The 22361-nt window shown below is 45.9% G+C and overlaps 1 protein-coding gene across 1 annotated transcript; it reads left to right on the top strand.

The window, feature by feature from the left end:
- The first annotated feature begins 2789 nt into the window (after positions 1 to 2789).
- On the top strand, positions 2790 to 20586 carry LOC138648151 (vitellogenin-A2-like). Its single transcript, XM_069737655.1, has 35 exons — positions 2790 to 2838; positions 3027 to 3047; positions 4295 to 4446; positions 5314 to 5565; positions 6465 to 6629; positions 6704 to 6852; positions 7103 to 7253; positions 8056 to 8213; positions 8320 to 8479; positions 8698 to 8823; positions 9058 to 9276; positions 9361 to 9584; positions 9672 to 9769; positions 10094 to 10218; positions 10314 to 10415; positions 10504 to 10623; positions 10713 to 10902; positions 11491 to 11584; positions 11738 to 11923; positions 12637 to 12784; positions 13003 to 13222; positions 13312 to 13478; positions 13564 to 14019; positions 14318 to 14365; positions 14645 to 14758; positions 16472 to 16684; positions 16761 to 16903; positions 17215 to 17353; positions 17543 to 17678; positions 18142 to 18328; positions 18643 to 18737; positions 19010 to 19107; positions 19539 to 19698; positions 19927 to 20085; positions 20345 to 20586. Exons 1-35 carry the CDS (start codon positions 2799 to 2801, stop codon positions 20452 to 20454), a joined length of 5325 nt encoding a protein of 1774 aa, XP_069593756.1. The 5' UTR covers positions 2790 to 2798; the 3' UTR covers positions 20455 to 20586.
- Positions 20587 to 22361: the final 1775 nt, after the last annotated feature.

Here is a 22361-nt window from a genome sequence, read left to right as displayed (position 1 = left end):
CAGGATTTTACCTGCATAAAATCCTGACCAAATCCTGATGCAATCCTGAACGTGGACACAAACCCTAAAGCCCCCGTCACACAAAGCGAGGTCGCTAGCGAGATCGCTGCTGAGTCACAAGTTTTGTGACGCAACAGCGACCTCAGTAGCGATCTCGCTATGTTTGACACGTAGCAGCGACCAGGCTCCTGCTGTGAGATCGCTGGTCGTGTCGGAATGGCCTGGACCTTTTTTTGATCGTTGAGGTCCCGCTGGGTAGCACACATCGCTGTGTTTGACACCTTACCAACGACCTCGTTGACGACTCCGACACCGACACATAGGCGTGCATTTGCGTTGCCTTTTCCCCACCCCTCCGCTCCGATTGGTGGTCGCTACTGCGTTCTGATTGGCGGTCATGCATTCAACAGAAGGCGACATAGTAGCGCTTCCATCCTTTGTTCCTGACCGCGTGGTGGTTTGCAGATCGTTGTAGAGTTCTCCGGCCTGCGACTCCTCTTCAATTTATCTATTCTTCAACGGTTCTTCAGACACCTATACTTTGTGCACGGTAGGTATCGTTTGGGGTCTCAAATACGTTTTCATTTCATCTCAGGCAGCCAATCAGAACGCAGTAGCGACCACCAATCGGAACTGAATGGGCGCGGAAAAGGCACCGCAAATGCACGCCTGTGTGACTACAACGTCACACAGGACGTCCCTCATCGAGGTCTGAATCGTCAAAATAGCTGCCATGTGACAGGGTCACAACGACCAACGACATCGTTGTACAGGTCGCTACAGGTCGCCGCATCGCTGCTGCGTCGTTGGGAAGATCTCACTGTTTGACATCTCACCAGCGACCACATAACGACGCAGCAACGATCCCTGACAGGTCGTATCGTTGTCGGGATCGCTTTAGCGTCGCTAAGTGTGACGAGGCCTTTATTCTCCAGGTATTGGCGTGCAGACGGATAGATACATTGTTTTCTCGTGCAGACGGATAGATACATTGTTTTCTCGTGCAGCCAGATAGATACATTGTTTTCTCGTATAGACGGATAGATACATTGTTTTCTCATGCAGACGGATAGATACATTGTTTTCTCGTGCAGATGGATAGATACATTGTTTTCTCGTGCAGACGGATAGATACATTGTTTTCTTGTGTAGACGGATAGATACATTGTTTTCTCATGCAGCCAGATAGATACATTGTTTTCTCGTGCAGATGGATAGATACATTGTTTTCTCGTATAGACGGATAGATACATTGTTTTCTCATGCAGCCAGATAGATACATTGTTTGCTCGTGCAGATGGATAGATACATTGTTTTCTCGTGCAGACGGATAGATACATTGTTTTCTCGTGCAGACGGATAGATACATTGTTTTCTTGTGTAGACGATAGATACATTGTTTTCTCGTACAGACGGATAGATACATTGTTTTCTCGTATAGACGGATAGATACATTGTTTTCTCGTGCAGACGGATAGATACATTGTTTTCTTGTGTAGACGATAGATACATTGTTTTCTCGTACAGACGGATAGATACATTGTTTTCTCGTATAGACGGATAGATACATTGTTTTCTCGTGCAGACGGATAGATACATTGTTTTCTCATGCAGCCAGATAGATACATTGTTTTCTCGTGCAGATGGATAGATACATTGTTTTCTCGTATAGACGGATAGATACATTGTTTTCTCATGCAGCCAGATAGATACATTGTTTTCTCGTGCAGATGGATAGATACATTGTTTTCTTGTGTAGACGATGGATACATTGTTTTCTCGTATAGACAGATAGATACATTGTTTTCTCGTGCAGACGGATAGATACATTGTTTTCTCGTATAGACGGATAGATACATTGTTTTCTCGTATAGACGGATAGATACATTGTTTTCTCGTATAGACGGATAGATACATTGTTTTCTTGTATAGACGGATAGATACATTGTTTTCTTGTATAGACGGATAGATACATTGCTTTCTCATTGCAGACGGATAGATACATTGCTTTCTCATGCAGACGGATAGATACATTGTTTTCTCGTGCAGATGGATAGATACATTGTTTTCTCGTGCAGACGGATAGATACATTGTTTTCTTGTATAGACAGATAGATACATTGCTTTCTCATGCAGACGGATAGATACATTGTTTTCTCATGCAGCCAGATAGATACATTGTTTTCTCGTGCAGATGGATAGATACATTGTTTTCTCGTGCAGACGGATAGATACATTGTTTTCTTGTATAGACAGATAGATACATTGCTTTCTCATGCAGACGGATAGATACATTGTTTTCTCATTGTGATCATTATACAATATGGCTGCTTCAAAAACTTAAAAAAAAAAAAAAAGCAAAAGAACTGATTGCAACTTTTTTTTATCTATTCTAGAAAAATAATTTTCTAGTTCTTATCAGCGAGGTGAAATCTGATGAATTCAGTCACGATGACCAAGAGCAAACAAAGTCATCCCGACCGCGCATGATGCAATCATTAACCAGCCATTTTAGCTTTCCATCAAAATACAAAAAATAAGGCTAAAAATGTACAAAATATCAGAATGAATCTTCCTATACACTCTGCACATTGCCGGGTTCTAGTGTCCGTCTCCCGTCAGGACTTTGTTTTCTGCAGTTTTTATTCTATCGTTATAAATTATTGCAGTAAAGAATCTTGGAATCATCGGGGGAAAGTTGATCATTTACCGGCGGTGATCGCTGCCAAGATGACGCGATCGGCAATATTCGGGTATAAATACCCCGGGCTGCCGGAGGTTTGGTATTCACCATCGTCATGAGGGGAATCATCCTAGCACTACTGCTCGCTCTGGCGGGTGAGTGCCGCTGCGGGCTCAGAGCCGTCTGATACATTTTTGCTTTTTTTTAGATATAACATTTTTATTTTATAAACGTAGCAATTATATGACATCAATGCCAAATACACAGCGATAATCCTGCGCATATTGTGTTCTTATTATTTGCCATTAACACATTTTCCTTCATTTGTTTCTCCATTTTACAGGTAGTGAAAAATCACAAAACGGTGAGTATTTGCCACATGGTTTTTTTTTGCCTTCCTCTGGATCAACATGTTGGGGCTTGTTAGGTTAGGCTATGGGCTGAACTACATGGACTTATAGACTTCCTTCAACCTTAATAACTATGTTTAGATCCTCCGTGTGTCAGTGAGAATTATTCCTCATTTCACCCTCTCGCCCGGACATTGTGGTGAGAATCTCCATGCTGGCGCTGTAATGATAGGCGGCCATTATTTAGCTGATCAGATAGAGCCTCCTGCCGGGACCACCGGTGATCAGCTCTGATCTATGCGAGAACTCAGCAGTAACTGGGCCGAGTCGCTGCAGCGCCCCCGCAGGGGATATGAAGTATTACATTAGTTATAACAACCTAGCTATTGATGGCTTATCCTGAAAATAGATCATCATTATGAGATCAGAGGTGGTCTGACATCTGGCACCCCGACTCATGAGTGCAGCGACATAGTGTACACAGACAGGACAGCACAGCTCCCTATAGTGGCTGCCCCCGGTACTGCAGCTCAACTCCTATTGAAGTGAATGTGATCTGAGCTGCAGTACCGAGAACGGCCACTACACAGCGCACATCCAGCGGGAGGTGAGGACAGCTGATCAGTGATTGGGTGTCATATATAAGGACCCGCTATATATAAGTCCTTCACAACCCTTGTACGATGTCATGTATGAATATAATATAAGGGAGCCCTAATTAATACCGATCACAGAGGAGGGCTTCCACTCTAGTAAAGGTGTGGTCTCATCTTCTTTCTTCAGGAGCGCACCGCTCCTCTGCCTCCCGGCTTCCGGATTGACGGCAGCGGTGCGTTCCTGATGATTGACAACTTTCACCAGCGGTCTGGCCCAAACTGTGCGTTGTCATGCTACAAACAGGAGCAACTGTCCCTCTGCAGCATCAGACAAGCACAGGGGCACAGAGGCTGCCAAAATCCAGGACTACAGCCAGCGTCAGATCTGACTGCAGAGGTGGCCGGAAACTAAGCAACGAGTAGAAAATGATAGAATTACAAATCCGTCGGTTCTTATGAAAAGAGAAATGTTGCAAGCTTCCTTGTTTTTACAAGCACTTTGCACTTTGACCCATTTAAAGGCTTGAGACAACCCCTTTAACTGTTCTTATAGAGGATGCAAAAATCATTTTTCCAAACCAGATGTTCCCTTTAAATATGGCTGCTCCCCAATAATTGTAATGAACTCATGGTTTCGTGTCTTTTTTTCTGTTGTGTATTTCTAGAACAACTTTTAAACCCAACCAAGACGTACCTGTACAACTATGAAGGAATAATCGTGAGCGGCCTGCCGGATAACGGCCTGTCAAAGGCTGGACTCAAGTTGAACTTTGATGCTGAAATCAGTGGATTTGCCCAAAGAACGTTCATCCTGAGGGTAATGATGGAGAAAGGGACCTTAGTTGTGGTCATAGTAATCGAGACTACGTGCCAAGCCTACAACATTTTGCCTCTTTTTGATTAATTTAGCTCCATAGTTACCTGTCACTTACATCTATAGTTGTATTCCTTGTACCTGGGGTGAATGCCGCTGTTCTCCTGAATCCGGCGGTGTTCTTTTTTCTTTCCTACGCCTCTCCATTCCTGAGCTATGGCTTCCTATTCCCAGCATATAAATCTAGTCATTGTAGCTGAGTGGGTGTGGCCATGACCCCTTCTCTGTGCGAGTCCTATTCAGGACCACGCCCACTTAGCTGAAGAAAATAGATTTACATACAATAAAGACAGGGCCATATGTCAGGAACCCAGAGGCACAGGAATAAAAGAAAAACATTGCCGGATTCAGGAGAAGAGCGGCATTCAGACCAGGTTAAAAAAAAACATATTTATGGCACATGACAGGTTCTCCTTGTAATAAAATATCTTTCATCTAAAATACATCCAGTCATAACTAAAGACTATTGCTGACATGTGTGCGAATACCGCCACATAGAATACATATTAAATGGCAGCTGTGAGCACAGATGGCTTCTATAGTTCTGATACATGGAGTTATACACTACAGACATGTCAGCCATCATCATTCCCTGATGTATAGACTCAGGTCATAGTGAACCAGAGCAGTGTCCCCATCACACAGACCTTACCTGCCTTATTAAGTACATTGCAGGCCAATCGTTAGAGGAAATTCCTTCCTTGGCTTCTTATACACAATCTATTGATGTTTCTTGTACAAGGAGGGAGAAAAAAACAACAGATTAGTCGTTGAAAATCCTTTTGAATGAACTCTTGTATTTCTTCACAGGTCCAAAAACTTGACATCAAGGAATATCACGGTCTATGGCCAAGAGATCCATTCACTCGTTCTACTAAACTGAGCCAAGCCATCGCAGAACAGTTCAAACATCCCTTTAAGTTTGAGTACCACGATGGGCGGGTTGGTGATGTGTTTGCCGCCGAGGGCACCTCAATCACAGTGGTCAACATCATCCGAGGACTCGTCAATCTGCTGCAAGTCCACGTCAGAAAGTCCCAGAACGTTTACCAATTGGACGAGGTTTGTACGGCGCCTTCTTTACTCGTCTTCCCGTGTCTAGAAACATTTCAGCAGCTTGTAAATTGTTTCTTTGGCGTTTTTTGCACCAGTTTTGATATTTTCTAATACTTTTTCTTCATTTATATGACGTAACTGGCAGCATAATTCAGTGGTCACCTCTGGAAATAGACAGAAACTTTCCCCTTCTCTAACGTTCGGCCTTTCATCTTGGCGTTATAAATGCCAGATTACAAGAGGAGTCAGGGTCTTTCTCCCCTCTCCCCATTGATACACATGATCACTCATCCAAACCAATCGTTCACGTGCATGGAGGAGTTGGGGGACATAAGTCTGGCTGAACACTGCCTGGTCACAGCTGTCTCATGAGTACAGGACCCTCAGACCATAGAATAAATGTCCCCTTATTTGCCAAGTAGGAAGGTTGGTATTAGCTGGGCAGACGGACCCATGGGTGAAGCAAATAAACTGGGGGCAGATTACAGGGAATGCACATGACCAGGGGCCATCTCTACCTTGGAGTCCTACGCCCTCATGTCAAAAATAGAGGCGACCAACCTCTCATACTTCTAAGAAGGCAATGGCTTGTCCATCTCTCTAACATCCAAATACTTGAGCGGGGGGAAGCACACATGCATGGCCCACCTCTGATACACGGTGGTCAGATAGGGGGCCAGATAGGGGGTCACTGCTGCCTGTGGAGCCTCAACCCAAAACCAGGCATCAAGCCTATCTGAAATGGACTGACAAACAGCGTAACATCATGGTGCGGGCACTGATCAAGAACGTCCAGCATCAGGCATATAGCCAACTAAGCACCAGAACTATCCAGCTCCATAATTGCAACCTATGTATCCTCCACAGCATTTGTCACCTAATTTTTGCTTTTTTTTTCCACACAGGATTGTATCTCTGGAAAGTGTCCAACAAGATATCTGATCCAAGACGATGACAAGAAGTCCAATTCCATCATTGTCATCAAATCACGGGACCTTGAAAAGTGTGAGAATCGTGCAGTGAAGAGAATCGGAATGACTTTCCTGGAGACGTGCCGAGCGTGCCAGCAGGTAAGTGTCGGCTCATGTGGACATTAATGCGAGTGGACTTTCTAGATATTTATTAATTCCTAATTTCTCTTTAGAAATCCAAGAACTTGCGTGGCATGCTGACCTGCACCTACAGAATTAGGAACAAGGCACAAGGAGCCGTCATAGAGGAAGCGAAGGCCAAGGAAGTCTACCAGTACTCTCCATTCTATGAACTTTATGGATCTGCTTACACAGAAGTCAGGTAGAGTCTATGACAAGTCCCTTATATTATCTTGTGTTAATAACATGGACCAGCAATACCATCACACTAGGTGACATATTCAAATAACTCCACTGCAAAAAACATCAAGATTTATGACCAAGAACCTCAGCAGGGAGAGATGTTGTACTCATCCATACTCCTTGGCTGAAAACCTACGCAATGAGCCATTTGTCTAACCCCAAGATCTGCTTTGTGCAGAATGATTAAATATATCTCTCTTTTTTTCCAGACAAATCCTCACCTTGAAAGAGATCAAATCCAGCCGGGTGAGCGAGCCACGTGTGCAACTTGAAAACCGCGGAGGGTTGACATACCGTTTCGGCTCTGAGGTTTTCCAGATGCCACTTCACTTGTTGAAGGGCAAGAACATAGAGTCTCAGGTAAGATACAGACTGGTAAGGCTGGGAATCGAGATTTGCTAGTTAAACATAGCACTAAGGTTGAGGCTAGAACATTGAGTCGGGGGTAGCACTAGAGCCTAGAGTCATTGATGAAGTAAGACCTCAGTCATGGGTGACATATAAACTTAACACCATAGGTGAACCAAAAACTTATATCCATGAATAAACTGATAACTTAGAGCCATGGGTGAGCTGAGAACTTAGAGCCACGGGTGAATTGAGAACTTTGAGCCATGGGTGAGCTGAGAACATAGAGCCATAGAAGAGATGAGAACTTAGAGCCATGGGTGAACCGAGAACTTTGGGCCATGGGTGAGCTGAGAACTTTGAGCCATGGGTGAACCGAGAACTTAGAGCCATGGGTGAACCAAGAACTTAGAGCCATGGGTGAGCAGAGAACTTTGAACCATGGAAGAGATGAGAACTTAGATCCATGGGTGAACCAAGAACTTAGATCCATGGGTGAGCTGAGAACTTAGAGCCATGGGTGAGCTGAGAACTTAGAGCCATGGGTGAGTTGAGAACTTAGATCCATGGGTGAGTTGAGAACTTCCAGCCATGAGAGAGCTGAGAACTTCGAGCCATGGGTAAACCGAGAACTTAGACCCGTGGGTGAACCAAGAACTTAGAGCCATGGGTGATCTCAGAAGTCAGAGCCATGGATATCACATAGCTATTTTCAGACATCACCACCAGGTCTTTTACCATAGGACATCTTGAACACATAGTTGATTACATATATCTGAACTAAGTACAGCAATATTTGACATCCTTCTTGCAGATCTCGGACACTCTTCAACGCCTGGTACAGAACAACCAGCAGGAGGTACAGGCAGAGGCCCCTGCTAAATTCCTACAGTTGATCCAGCTCCTGCGTGACACAGACCCAGATAGCATCCAGGCCATCTTCAAGCAGTATTCTGACCGACCTCTATACAGGTGAGGACTGGGGGCCTGCGATTATCTAACGACCTATGAATATGCCCTTTAGGGCAAATTTGTGCTGCATACTATCTTTAGCTCCATTTTCCGTTTGTGTTTTCAGACAATGGTTGATTAAAGCGATCCCTCTCATCGGTTCCACCGAGTCTCTGAAGGTCGTGAAGCGCAATATTCCAAACCAGAGCATCCAGGAGGCCGCCATGTCTATCACTCTTGCCATGCATCACACACGGGCCAGCCAGAGCGCTCTCCAGATTGCAGCTGTGAGTCTTTTATCCTCCTTTTCTGTGGACAGATTTCTTCATAATACATCAGCATTACTATTATTTGCAAAAACACAGTACCTCCTTCCGAAAACATTTCTCGTCTGTTGTGTCTGGTATGGCAGCGAAGGCCCAAGATAAGGATTATTGAAATACTCACTTAAAAAGTTGGATTTTTAAAGTTCTCAATCTCATATATTGTCTTATTGTTTGTTTAGGATCTGATACAAGATTCCCGAGTCCAGAATTCCCCAATGTTGCTCAAGGCAGCCATGTTGTCTTATGGTACTCTGGTCAACAAATACTGCTCCAACATGGAAGCCTGCCCAGAGTCCGCTCTTCAGGTGAGTCACTCATCACGTTATTTCGTTGATTGTCAGAGAAATATGTTACAAATCTCTCTTAAACCTGAGAGCTCGATGTAATATATGAGCAAATGATCTGTAAACCCCAAACCAACCCAACCAGCCCGACTGACGCGACCAATCAATGAGCGATCATTATTAAACCTAGTTCACATTAGAAGATTAAAGACGTCAGATTTGTTGCTTTCTTACTAAAGATCTAATTCATTTCAGCCCCTTCACGATTTTGCTGCTGAAGCTGCCAACAAGGCTCGCCCCGAAGAGATCATCCTTGCTCTGAAGGCTTTGGGTAACACTGGACAAGTTGCGTGCATCAAGCGCATCCTGAAATTCCTGCCAGGATTTTCCTCTAGTGCCTTCCAGCTGCCAATTAAAGTTCAGGTTGATGCAGTGATGTCCCTCAGGAACATAGCCAAGGATGACCCCAAGAGAGTAAGTGTCTCTAGCTAGGGTCCGTCTGATGTATAGGCCCTATCATACATGACAACCCCTCATGACCACATCCCTTCTACATAGGTTCAGGAAATTCTGCTCAGCCTCCTGATGAATCGTCGCGTTCACACTGAGGTCCGCATGATGGCTGTTGCAGTTCTCCTGGAAACTAGACCACCTGCAGCTGCTGTGACCACCATGGCTCTAATCATACAGAAAGAGGCTAAAGTCAACCTGCAGTTGGCCAGTTTTGCCTACTCTTACATGAAGTCTTTGACCAAAGCCACAGTGCCGGAATACTATGAGCTGTAAGTGCGTCTGTCTTACCGTGACCCATTACAGAGCCTGTGTGTCCATCCAGAGTGGTGCTAATATATTCATCAACTGACTTATAGGAATGGTGCTTGCAACGTCGCCATCAAGATCCTAAGCCCCGTGCTTGACAAACTGAGCATGCGCTACAGCAAAGTCATCAACTTCGACACTTTCAATTGTAAGTAACTAAAATGAAGCCAAGGAAATGTAAAATGGTGTAGAAAGTAAAGCCCCGGGGCCCTAAAGCAAAGTGTGTTATGGCCCCAAACCTGGGAAGTGCCAGTTATAATATCCTCCCAACCTCCAGCGCCGTCTGTGATCCTATAGCTACGTCTCCCTAGGAGCGTCCTACTTCACACCTGTAGACTATTGTAACCCAACTTTGGGGTGCCGGAGGTTTCACTGTCTTGACACATTGTATTTCTCAAGTTCACTATCTGCCATTTGCATGGTCAAATCTGGTGGCCAATATATTGTGACAATGATTTATTTTATTTCTTAGACCCTCTGATGTCTGGAGCTACTGCCAACGTCCTCATTATGAACAGTCCTACCACTACGATGCCAGCTGTCGTCATCTTCAAACTCCGCGGATACGTGTCCGGTGCAACTACAGATATCATTGAGGTACCTTAAAAAGAATCAACACCTGTTCCCCGATATCTATAAATTCGTCTATTAAATGCTAACGACCGTTACGTGTAATCTGCTCCTCGTTCCAGCTCGCTGTACGGGCTGAAGGCCTCCAGGAAGTCCTTAGGAAGCAGAACATCGCATTCGATCAGTACTCCATGCAGAAGAACATCGTTAAGATCATCAAAAGTGTGAGTGTTGCAGCTTAGTCTTGGTTCAGGGCTGTCACATGCGGCAGATGAAGGACTTCCTAACATTTTGCTTGTGTTTGTTTTTAAGTTGACCGGATTTAGAAGTCTCCCATCCGAGGTGCCTTTGATTTCTGCAAATGTTAAGGTGTTGGGGCAAGAAGTCTTCTACAATGATGCCACCAAGGAAACCATCCAAAGCGTTTTCAGGGTACGATTGTTTGTGGTCTTACAAAAGATTCATATAACATTTACCATATTTCAGGAGTGATTTTTATTATTTATCCTCAATGTTTCCAGATACTGACAGAGCCCACTTCCCGTCATCCCATGATTAAGAAAATGATCCAGAAACTTCTCGATGGACTTGTAGCACAGTGGGCTCATCCCATTCTGCTGGCTGAAGTCAGACACATCGTACCTACTTCCATGGGTCTTCCTCTGGAGCTGAGTGTATACTCTGCTGCTGTCGGCAACGCTGCTGTTAACCGTAAGAGAATTGACATTTTTAGGAATAGTCAGTCCCCAAATCCAGCTACTTAGGGCCATCAAATCCGGCTGGACAACTGGTGACTCAATGAATAGTGTTTCTCCAGAATGCAACTTTTTCTCTTTGAGTTTTTACTTGTAAGATTGCATATTTTTCATCTTGGCGCTCGTCATCATCTTCTTTTTCCTTGTTTTGCTTCATGTAAAATTGGATTTTCTGGGATCTTGGATAAAGTCTAGTTTTGGTCATTTCAGCATCATATGGATGATTAGGCATAATATGGTCAATAACACAAATATTCATATTCCTAACCATCCATGGTATCCTCAAAAGTTTTCTAGACAAGGCAGAGTTAGTTCCTTCTGTAAGTCGGCAGCTCTTCATCTTGTTTTCTTCTGGGAAACTTCTGACCAGTTTCCAATAAACTCCTGAATTCTAAGGAGACCCCCGTCTGGGAATTACCGGGCTGCACAATGGTGGATTCTGCCATTGGGTTTCATTGATGTTTTATATTTCTCCTATGATGATCAATAGTTCTGCCATAGAACTTCATTTGATCCTGAAACAATATTGCATTCTATGTTTCAGTTGACATGAAAGCAAATCCATCACCATCCAGTGACCTGAGCGTCGCTCAACTTTTGCAATCCAATATCCAACTCCGGGCTGATGTAACCCCCAGGTTAGTATACACAGATATCATAATTACATTTTTCTAGGTTTTTACAGGTTTGATGGAACTTTCTAGAACTTTACACATTAGTATCCTTATTTAATATATGCAAATTACACGTCGTATCTTGATACAACTAATCCTCGTCTACGGTATTTCCAGCATTTCAGTGCTCACAGTGGCAAGCATGGGAGTGAACACACCGCTCGTACAATCCGGAATCGAATTCCAGGCCAAGATCCAGGCCGTCACTCCACTGAAGAGCTCCATAAAGTTCAATCCTAAAGATAAGAACATCAAGATCGAAACGCAACCAATCCTGCAAGAAAATGACCTGGTGACTGTAAGGTAATGTCCAGAGCGTGCATCAGGGACATAGTAACCGTTGTCATTGCTGAGGACAGTGAGCGCCAGCGACTTGAGTGCTACAATGTAAGCTGGAAGGGGGCAGGGAATGAATCGAATGAATTAGTGGAGGGGATGTCCAATCTGGTGCCCTCCAACCAAGCGTCTATCCCATACACCGAGTGATCAGCTGCATCCTGCGGGAAAACCCACCAGCAAGTGTGTAACTTCTCCACAGCTCCTCCGCAGGGGAAATGAAGTACTACAGAGTACTCACTGAAAACAAAACAGTCCAAAAAATGCCCGGATGTGCCAGGTCCTCCACAGCAACGATGCGCTCAGCTTTGGCTTAAAATTGAGGGTCGTGAATGTGGAAAACCTCTTAGTCATCCATTAAACTCCCTAAAACTTTTGCTTTTACTAATCCATATTTGTTAGAAGTTTTTGGTGATCTACAGATTACAAAGTGTCCCCCAGCAATCACCTGTAAGTAAGGGATCCATTTACCCCCAGGGCTCACACAGCGAGCCGGGCGCCCATTCACAGCAATGACGAAGCCCCTGAGCAGTTAACCCTCTCACTTCTCTTAGGATTCACTTCCATGATTCATATCTTGGGTTTTCTACACTGGACAACCATTGATGCATAACTGGTACTAAAGACCAGTATACAGGAAAAGATGACATAAAGTAATAGTTTATTCTTTCCATCCCCAGGACTCAGGTGTTTGCTGTGTCCAGAAATGTGGGAGAGATAGAAGCAGCAAAGAAGACACCAATTGTCCCGAAAGGAGCCGAACCCGACATTCTGCAGAAACATTTCGAAAAGTCTGAAAAGGCTTCAGCAGAAGGCACCAGCATGATGGTAAATGTGCACGAACGCCAAGTAGAGAGGAAATGAGGATGTAACCTATGGGGCCAGAAATGGAGACGGTCGGGGAACCGTTACTGCGGAAGGAAAAAACAATTTGGCCAAACATTCAAGGAAAAAAAATAACTTTTTGGGTTATTTATATGAAATTAAACATCCAAAAATAGCAAGTAAAGATATTCTATAGAAATAAGTGTTTTGTGTCTTTTCAGGAGGGATCTTCTGAAATCACTGCCAAGAAGTTCGCTTACCCCGGAGAGACCGGACAGCACCAGTACACGCCAGCTAACATGTTCCACCTCTGCATTAAAGTTCCTAAAATCAACATCCACATCTGTGCCCAGCACAAGGCCCGTAGCGCCGCAGGACGCAAACATACCAGGTTTTACCAAATCGTGGGAGAACATGAAGCTAAACTCTCGGTGAAGCCAGGTACGATTCCCCAAGTGTTTCTGTAACTTTTCTGATCTCTGATCTGGAGCTTCCAGGTGGAGTAACCGCCATTCGTTCTCCTCTTCCAGCTCAGAAGGACTTAGCCATCGAAAAGCTTCTGCTGGAAATCACTACCGGGTCCAAGGCTGCCTCCAAAATAATTGCTCTGGCCGACCTGGAAGAGAAAGGTGAACATCTTGAGGAATCTGAAGTCCACAAGAGGCTGAGGACCATCCTTGGCATTGACGAGACTTTGGTGAGTGACTTGCATCGAGTATCGTGGACGTCTCGTTCCTTCTCTATGGAAGTGGCATCTGACCTTTTATGACTTGATGTTATAGGCCGCAAATCAGACCTTGCGTGCACGCAAAGCCAGGAAACCAGTACGTGAAGAAGACGATGAGGCAAAGCGTAAGCACGGGCATGCAACCAGCAACCAGCACAAGCCACATGGACATCGCTCATGGGAAGACGAGCCACAGAAAGGTCATAAGCACAACACCAAGCAGAGCAGTAGCAGCAGCAGCAGCAAGAGCGACAGCAGCAGCAGCAGCAGCAGCAGCAGCAGCAGCAGTGACAGCAGCAAGACGAAAGATGGCCATAAACACAGCAGCAAGAGCGACAGCTCCAGCAGCGACAGCTCCAGCAGCAAGAGTGACAGCTCCAGCAGCAAGAGCGACAGCTCCAGCAGCAGCTCAAGCCAACAACAAAAGGATAAGAAACAGCAGCAGCCGGCCCATCAGCAAGAGAAACACAGGCAGCAAAAATCCCGCCACTACGTCAGTGGTGCACGTGAGGTACCATCACCGTCATGTCCAACTAAATGCCAAAATGTTTAAATGAATTGTTCAGGATTCCAAAAAAAGGATTTGTTCTCCAGAAACAGCGCCCCATAGACCGGAGTCTGACATTGCAGCTCATATACTATGAAATGAATATGGCTAAGCTGCAATACCAGCCACGGACAGCGGAGGCGCTGCGTCTGGAAGGAGATCCAATTTATTGATCCTATTCATTACTTTTAAATGCAAAAAAAAGCCCCAAGCCTGTGTGACCCCTGCAGCTCATTTACACTGTGCTCGGTTGATTTTCCAGGATGATCGGGAAATCTTTGAACTACGATTTAAGAGACCAAATGAAGAGGTACGTGACTCTGGACTAGTGCATCATGTTACCTGTGATTTTCGATAAGTAGAACCTATAATCTGAGTCGTGTGGTATTAGATAAATTGTGGAAAATACACAGTGGAATAGTATTTTTGCATTGTGTCTGTATGATTGTAGAATATTCCAGGCCAGGATGCTGGAATCCATCCACATGTGTATTGTCACAGTGTAACTAGGGGCCCCGTATTTATTGCATGCCTCCTTCCCGGAGCAAACGTCACCATTGTGATTGCATCTCATTCTCCTTTATCTCAGCGCGTCAGGACCATGTCCGGCCGTATCCGCGCCTCACAGTCCACATCCAGCTCTAGTTCCAGCAGCAGCAGTAGCAGCAGCAGCAGCGAATCTGCAGGAAGACCCCAGACAAGAGTAAGTATGATGGGAGTAGTGGTGCAGTGAGCATACCTTGCCCTTTCATCATCTTATTTTATGTTATTGTTTTTTTTTTTGCTGAAATCAAACATAAAACTTTAAACTAAAAGGTTCTCTAATGTTATATTTCTTGTTACAATTTCTTCTTACCTCTAACCCTATCCCTCACTCTAGCACCACTCCTAACCCTATCCCTAACCCTAGCACCACTCCTAACCCTATCCCTAACCCTAGCACCACTCCTAACCCTATCCCTAACCCTAGCACCACTCCTAACCCTATCCCTAACCCTAGCACCACTGCTAACTCTATCCCTAACCCTAGCACCACTCCTAACCCTATCCCTAACCCTAGCACCACTGCTAACTCTATCCCTAACCCTAGCACCACTCCTAACCCTATCCCTAACCCTAGCACCACTCCTAACCCTATCCCTAACCCTAGCACCACTCCTAACCCTATCCCTAACCCTAGCACCACTGCTAACTCTATCCCTAACCCTAGCACCACTCCTAACCCTATCCCTAACCCTAGCACCACTCCTAACCCTATCCCTAACCCTAGCACCACTCCTAACCCTATCCCTAACCCTAGCACCACTGCTAACTCTATCCCTAACCCTAGCACCACTCCTAACCCTATCCCTAACCCTAGCACCACTGCTAACTCTATCCCTAACCCTAGCACCACTCCTAACCCTATCCCTAACCCTAGCACCACTCCTAACCCTATCCCTAACCCTAGCACCACTCCTAACCCTATCCCTAACCCTAGCACCACTGCTAACTCTGTCCCTAACCCTAGCACCACTCCTAACCCTATCCCTAACCCTAGCACCACTCCTAACCCTATCCCTAACCCTAGCACCACTCCTAACCCTATCCCTAACCCTAGCACCACTCCTAACCCTATCCCTAACCCTAACACCACTCCTAACCCTATCCTTAACCCTAGCACCAGTCCTAACCCTATCCCTAACACCACTCCTAACCCTATCCTTAACCCTAACACCACTCCTAACCCTATCCCTAACCCTAACACCACTCCTAACCCTATCCTTAACCCTAGCACCAGTCCTAACCCTATCCCTAACACCACTCCTAACCCTATCCTTAACCCTAACACCACTCCTAACCCTATCCTTAACCCTAGCACCACTCCTAACCCTATCCCTAACCCTAGCACCACTCCTAACCCTATCCTTAACCCTAGCACTACTCCTAACCCTATCCCTAACCCTAGCACCACTCCTAACCCTATCCTTAACCCTAGCACCACTCCTAACCCTATCCCTAACCCTAACACCACTCCTAACCCTATCCTTAACCCTAGCACCACTCCTAACCCTATCCCTAACCCTAGCACCACTCCTAACCCTATCCTTGACCCTAGCACCACTCCTAACCCTATCCTTAACCTTAGCACCATTGATAACCCCAGCACCACTGAAAACCAGATTCCTAACTTAACCCTAGAGCAAACCTTAACCCTTGCCCCAGATATGAATAGGAAAGTATGCAAATAACTAAAGTTTTTTAGCCTGAAGTATTTTTTTCTGTGGTTCAACACAGAGCAGCCTTCATCGGATGACTCCGGTCTCCAGTCTCCATCATGTTTGTTGTGGTGGAAAGTTTTTGGTTTCTTACAAAGTGAAGGAAGTTTGAGGAATAATTTCTGGAAGCGTAAAACCGATCTGTGATCTCATTTCAGGGCAGATTCCTCGGAGAACACAAGTCTCCCAGCCTGGTGGCCACGCTGCAGGCCGTCCGTGCCGACCATAAGAAGCAGGGCTACCAGCTGATCGTCTATGAAGACTATCACTCATCCAAGCCTAAGCTTCAGGCCTACGTGGTGGACATTACTGGCGAGAGCCGCTGGAGAGCGTGCATCAGCGCTCAGGTGGAGAGCCAACACGAAGCCCAGGTAATAAGCGTCTTATCGCATGCCCATAGATCTCCAAATAGTCCACACATCATCTAACGCTGTTGTTATATCCCAGGCCGAACTGAAATGGGGTCAGAACTGTCAACAGTACAAGATCGCTGCATGGGCCGAAACCGGACGTTGGGGCAGTCAACCCGCGCTCAGACTGAAGTTTAGCTGGCCAAGAATCCCATCCAAGCTGAAATCCGTTGGACAAGCGTAAGTGAATAAATAATACTTCTAGCTCCTCCCAATGAGCGTTCCTAAATGTGCAAAAGAAACATTTATGGCACCTCGAGCCCACCAAGGCGTGCACCACCGGGCCAGGTACATGGTGCAGCTAAAGGTGCGGAGGACTGTGCAGAACAAGCGTGCTAAGCCACACCCACTTCACTAGGCCACGCCCTTTAACAAGCCCCACCTCTTCAAGTAAGCCCCACCCAATTCTTTAAGCCCCACCCACAAAAAAATAAAATAAAATCTGTATAAAGCATATGTTTAATTGTCATGAATTTGGGTTCCATTTTCAGGGTCAGTTGGTACGTCCCCGGAGCTGCCCTCATGTTAGGATTCGCTGAAAAGCTCCAAAGAAACCCATCCAAACAAGCGAAACTCGTCCTGGCCCTCTCCAACCCCAGGACCATGAATGTCGTCTTCCAAGTGCCGCAGGTAACCTCCTGATGTGTCATCCACGCCGGATTGTCAGCATTCTCGCCCATCCTAGGATTCGACTAGAGAAGGACGGTGCAATGTAGTGAGGCTGAGCTGTAATACCAGGCACAGCCTGTTAACAAGGGGGCGCTGTGCTTAGTAAACTGCGGCCATTAGTGCTAATGTGCTTGTGTTTACTTATTGCAGGCAACCCTGTACTACCAAGCCCTGAACCTGCCCGCCGCCTTCACCGCCGCCTGGCACGCTCGTCCCGCAGACATTCCGATCCCGACCTGGAATGTCTTTGCTGATGCTCACAACTCAATAGCAGACAGACTAAAAGGTGAGTTTAGTTTTGGACCCTACATTCTGAGCACATATATCCTACCCAGCGTCAGATGGGGGCCACAGGGTGTGTTCAGGGGTCCGCCCGCCATATAGGACCTCAATAAAATCCTGAAGTTATTTGTAATTAATCCAGAGGCGCAGACCCTAGTGGTCAGTGTGACCTCCCGAAGTCTCCTCCATTGTCTTCTTCTGGGCCTTTGGGCCTTTTTCTCATTGTGGGCCTGCTGGAGGACCTGCTGGAGGACCTGCTGGAGGACCTGCTGGTGCTCTGGGGGTCCGGTCCATCTTTGGTCCTTCCTCTGCCTATTCAGCTCCCATTGGCCTCACCTGGAGATGGTTGCGATCTTTGGACTTTTTGGCCCACGGGTCGACGCTGGAAGGTTCCAGTTACACATTATTTTGAGATTATGTTGTTAAACGTGAAATATATTATAAAACCCTAAAATGTCCTCCTCTAGGACGCTGCTCGCTGTCCAACAACATGATACAGACATTCAACGATGTGAACTACAACTACACAATGCCCGGGCACTGCTACCACGTCCTCGCTCAGGACTGCACCGAGGAAAATAAGTTCCTGATCATGGCCAAGAAATCCAAGGAGAACCCCGACCACAAAGATCTGAGCGTTAAGCTGGGAGAGTTGTGAGTGGCCGTAATACTGCACTAAGATGTTGTGTTACATTGTTGCATTGTGTCACATTGTTACATTGTGTCATGTCTTAGTGAATGTTGATTGAAAGGCAGATCGCAGCTATGACATGATATCACAGGTATGACCGGTCAGAGTGGGACTACAACTCCCAGCCAAAGGCCGGACATCAGTGACGACCGCGATATTGGGAGAAGTGGATGGGAGCAGCCGTGTGATTGCCTCAGCTCCCGTTCTCTTCTATTGGACACATTTTGTGGCTTTGCAGCATCAAGAACTTTTCTTTACATTTTCTTCTGTTTTCTAGTGAAATTATGATGGACAGCCGATCCGGAGAGCCCAGGGTGAAGGTGAACAACATTGACATTTCCCGGGACAGACTCCCGTATCAACCCAGCCAGGGTGAGTGAGACTGAGAGCAAACAAGGGAGCAAAACAGCACGGGGAGATCGATGAAAGCTGAAAAAGGGGAAAGGAAGTGAGGAGGAAAGAGAACATACAAAGATTACCATCGTATAATGCAGAAATCATACCTCCATGTAGAATGTGAACAGTATTACCATAAAGTGCTCAAATATTACCGCCATACCGTGTATAAACGACATCCCCTGAGCACCGCAGCGCGCGCTGAACGCCACCAGAGACCTGACACTGACACTATGTTATTCTTCCAGAACCATCAGTGAGAATTGAAGAGAGAGACGGAAGAATTGTCCTTTCTGCCCCAGAGTTTGGTATCGATGAGCTGCTCTACGACGGAAAGTCAAGTGAGGTAATGGAGCCACCTGGAACGTCTAGTGACTCCGTCATCTGCGGTGTCCTCAACCACCCGTGTAGACAGGACTCATCCAATGAGTAGATCACATGGAGCCCATCCGATAAGTGGATCACATGGAGCCCATCCGATAAGTGGATCACACAGAGTTCATCCAATAAGTGGATCACATGGAGCTCATCCAATGAGTAGATCTCATGGAGCTCATCCGACTAGTGGATCACATGGATCTCATCCTATTAGTGGATCACATGAATCTTATCTGATTAGTGGACCATTGAATGCACTAACATTGGATTGAGGCCACAATTTTGCATCATTAATTCTTGCAATGGCCACGTGTTAGCTGCGGAGGGTTGGTTACCTAGAGGCGTTGCAGACCCCCATATTATCAGATATCCCAGTAATATCTCCCTTTTCTTTTGCAGCTTCGCACAGCTCTATGGATGAAAGGCAAGACCTGTGGAATCTGCGGCCACCATGATGATGAGACAGAACAGGAATTCAAGATGCCTGACGGATCAGTAGCAAAGGATGAAGAAAGCTTTGGCCATTCTTGGATCCTGGCTGAAGAAGCCTGCAGCGGAGGTGGGTGATACGTAGCAGGCCTGATGTAGGTGACCACCGCATAACATCCTGTAATGTGCAGGGACAGAGCCGAGTGACCAGTAGAGTGATGGAGTTCTGACAGCAGCAGAGGAGGAGTGTGCTGACTGTCTAGGAGGCAGTGACCTGGTTACTCACGTTACCATAATAGTAAGGTTTACCTTAGACCCAGGGCGTAGCGAGGGAAATAATAATCTCTATATTTTACAGTCTGCAAACTTCATCGCTCTTTGGTGAAGACTGAGAAACCAGAAAGGGAGGAAAGCAAATGTTACTCTATCCACCCCGTCCTGCGCTGCGCCAAAGGTTGTACCCCATCAGCCACCACCCCCGTCTCTGTCGGCTTCCACTGCACAACTGCCGGTAAGTGGTTTTATCTATTCGCTCTTGTTTATGGGAAGGAACGTGCAGCAAGTGACTGCAGCAGTGTATGACCCGGCTCCCCATTAGCTGGACATCATGCCCCCCATTACGCCTGCAGATGACATCGGCCCTTACACTCACATGCGGTCTAATAGACATGGTGGTAGCTGCCCCCTACGCGCTGGGCCCTGGGGGCACAGATGGTCGTCTGCCCCTGCTCTGTATGGTTGATACATGGACTCACGATTATATCTTTCTGTTTTCCCCACAGATCTGGCAGAGGAGGAATCGCTGATTGACAGACCCGAAGACTACACAGAGCAAGTAGAAGCGCACACCTCCTGCTCCTGCGAGTCCCTGAAGTGTGCGGCTTAATGTCGATGACCCTTCTTGTTGATACCTAGAAACTAAAGAATGAGCTGTAATGTCAGCGCCAATCAAGCCAATCGCACTTTCTAACCAACTGTATAGTTCTTCGTCCTAAACTCTGAAATTTTCAATAAATATTTGCATCCACAACAATGTTTCCTTTTGTCTTTTGTTTGATTCTTTACAATTCTGGGTTGTGATCAGACATTTCTATTGGGCGTTCCTGAGCGAATCTCTGTATTTCTCGTGGTGGCCTCGTTAGAAGGGAAGGCCGACTCTCAGAGCCATAATCCCACATAACCTCTATGGACACCTTCATCCACATGTTGCAGCGTTCCTGAGCCGTTACGTGCGGCAGCTGCTTGTGCCCCAGACGTCTAGAACTGAGCCGGTCGGCAGCCATTGCTCCTGTGACGTGTTGTTCGCCCACATCGCCCTAGATTCTCTCCGATCATTCATCGTCTATCACAGCCAACAATCGGGGGCAGGACAAAGTACGGAAGGAAAACGGGGACCAGTGAACTGTGTGTCCTGTTGGGAAGAGATTGGAACAGTCGTGAGGACAAACAGATTTGCTCCAGTCGCTTAAAGGGAATGTGTCAGTGATCGTCCTCCGGAGCCGTCTATGGGGGCGGCAGGTCATAGGAAGCTGAAAAACATGACACCTTGATATCTGCAATCCAATGTCTTACTCCAGAAAAATCCACATTTTTCTTATATTTAAATGAGCTGTTAAGATCTATGGGTGGGGAATAGATCTCCCTACGACTCCGCCTCCTTAACTTATTGTAAATGAAAGGATGCATTACCCTCGATCAGACATGTAATGACAGAGAGTCTACTACTATAATCATACACAGCTGTGCAGTGAGATCAGAGCTGACACAGAACAGCAGGGCTAACATAATACATGGTACTTTGCAATGTTAAATATGGAAGGCACAATGATGGATTCTGTAGACTGGTTTTAACACTTTTTATCAATGATTCACCCTGTTTTATACTCCAGAGCTGCACTCACTATTCTGCTGGTGCAGTCACTGTGTACATACATTACATTACTGATTCTGAGTTACATCCTGTATTATACTCCAGAGCTGCACTCACTATTCTGCTGGTGCAGTCACTGTGTACATACATTACATTACTGATCCTGAGTTACATCCTGTATTATACTCCAGAGCTGCACTCACTATTCTGCTGGTGCAGTCACTGTGTACATACATTACATTACTGATTCTGAGTTACATCCTGTATTATACTCCAGAGCTGCACTCACTATTCTGCTGGTGCAGTCCCTGTGTACATACATTACATTACTGATCCTGAGTTACATCCTGTATTATACTCCAGAGCTGCACTCACTATTCTGCTGGTGCAGTCACTGTGTACATACATTACATTACTGATCCTGAGTTACATCCTGTATTATACTCCAGAGCTGCACTCACTATTCTGCTGGTGCAGTCACTGTGTACATACATTACATTACTGATCCTGAGTTACCTCCTGTATTATACTCCAGAGCTGCGCTCACTATTCTGCTGGTGTAGTCACTGTGTACATACATTACATTACTGATCCTGAGTTACCTCCTGTATTATACCCCAGAGCTGCACTCACTATTCTGCTGGTGCAGTCACTGTGTACATACATTACATTACTGATCCTGAGTTACATCCTGTATTATACCCCAGAGCTGCACTCACTATTCTGCTGGTGCAGTCACTGTGTACATACATTACATTACTGATCCTGAGTTACACCCTGTATTATACTCCAGAGCTGCGCTCACTATTCTGCTGGTGCAGTCACTGTGTACATGCATTACATTACTGATCCTGAGATACATCCTGTATTATACCCCAGAGCTGCACTCACTATTCTGCTGGTGCAGTCACTGTGTACATACA

Source organism: Ranitomeya imitator, chromosome 8 (genome assembly GCF_032444005.1).
Source record: "Ranitomeya imitator isolate aRanImi1 chromosome 8, aRanImi1.pri, whole genome shotgun sequence".
Taxonomy (NCBI): Eukaryota; Metazoa; Chordata; class Amphibia; order Anura; family Dendrobatidae; genus Ranitomeya; species Ranitomeya imitator.
The sequence above is the reverse complement of the archived record's forward strand: the minus strand, read 5'-3'. Positions and strand labels throughout refer to the sequence as shown.

What these genes read in the sequence shown, in the direction of transcription:
- LOC138648151 (XM_069737655.1), top strand. Translation starts at nt 2,799, where the DNA reads ATGAGGGGAATCATCCTAGCACTACTGCTCGCTCTGGCGG. An exon ending in AAAGAACGTTCATCCTGAGG is followed by an intron (nt 4,447 to 5,313) that starts GTAATGATGGAG and finishes ATTTCTTCACAG; the next exon opens with GTCCAAAAACTTGACATCAA. An exon ending in TAAACTCTCGGTGAAGCCAG is followed by an intron (nt 13,223 to 13,311) that starts GTACGATTCCCC and finishes CTCCTCTTCCAG; the next exon opens with CTCAGAAGGACTTAGCCATC.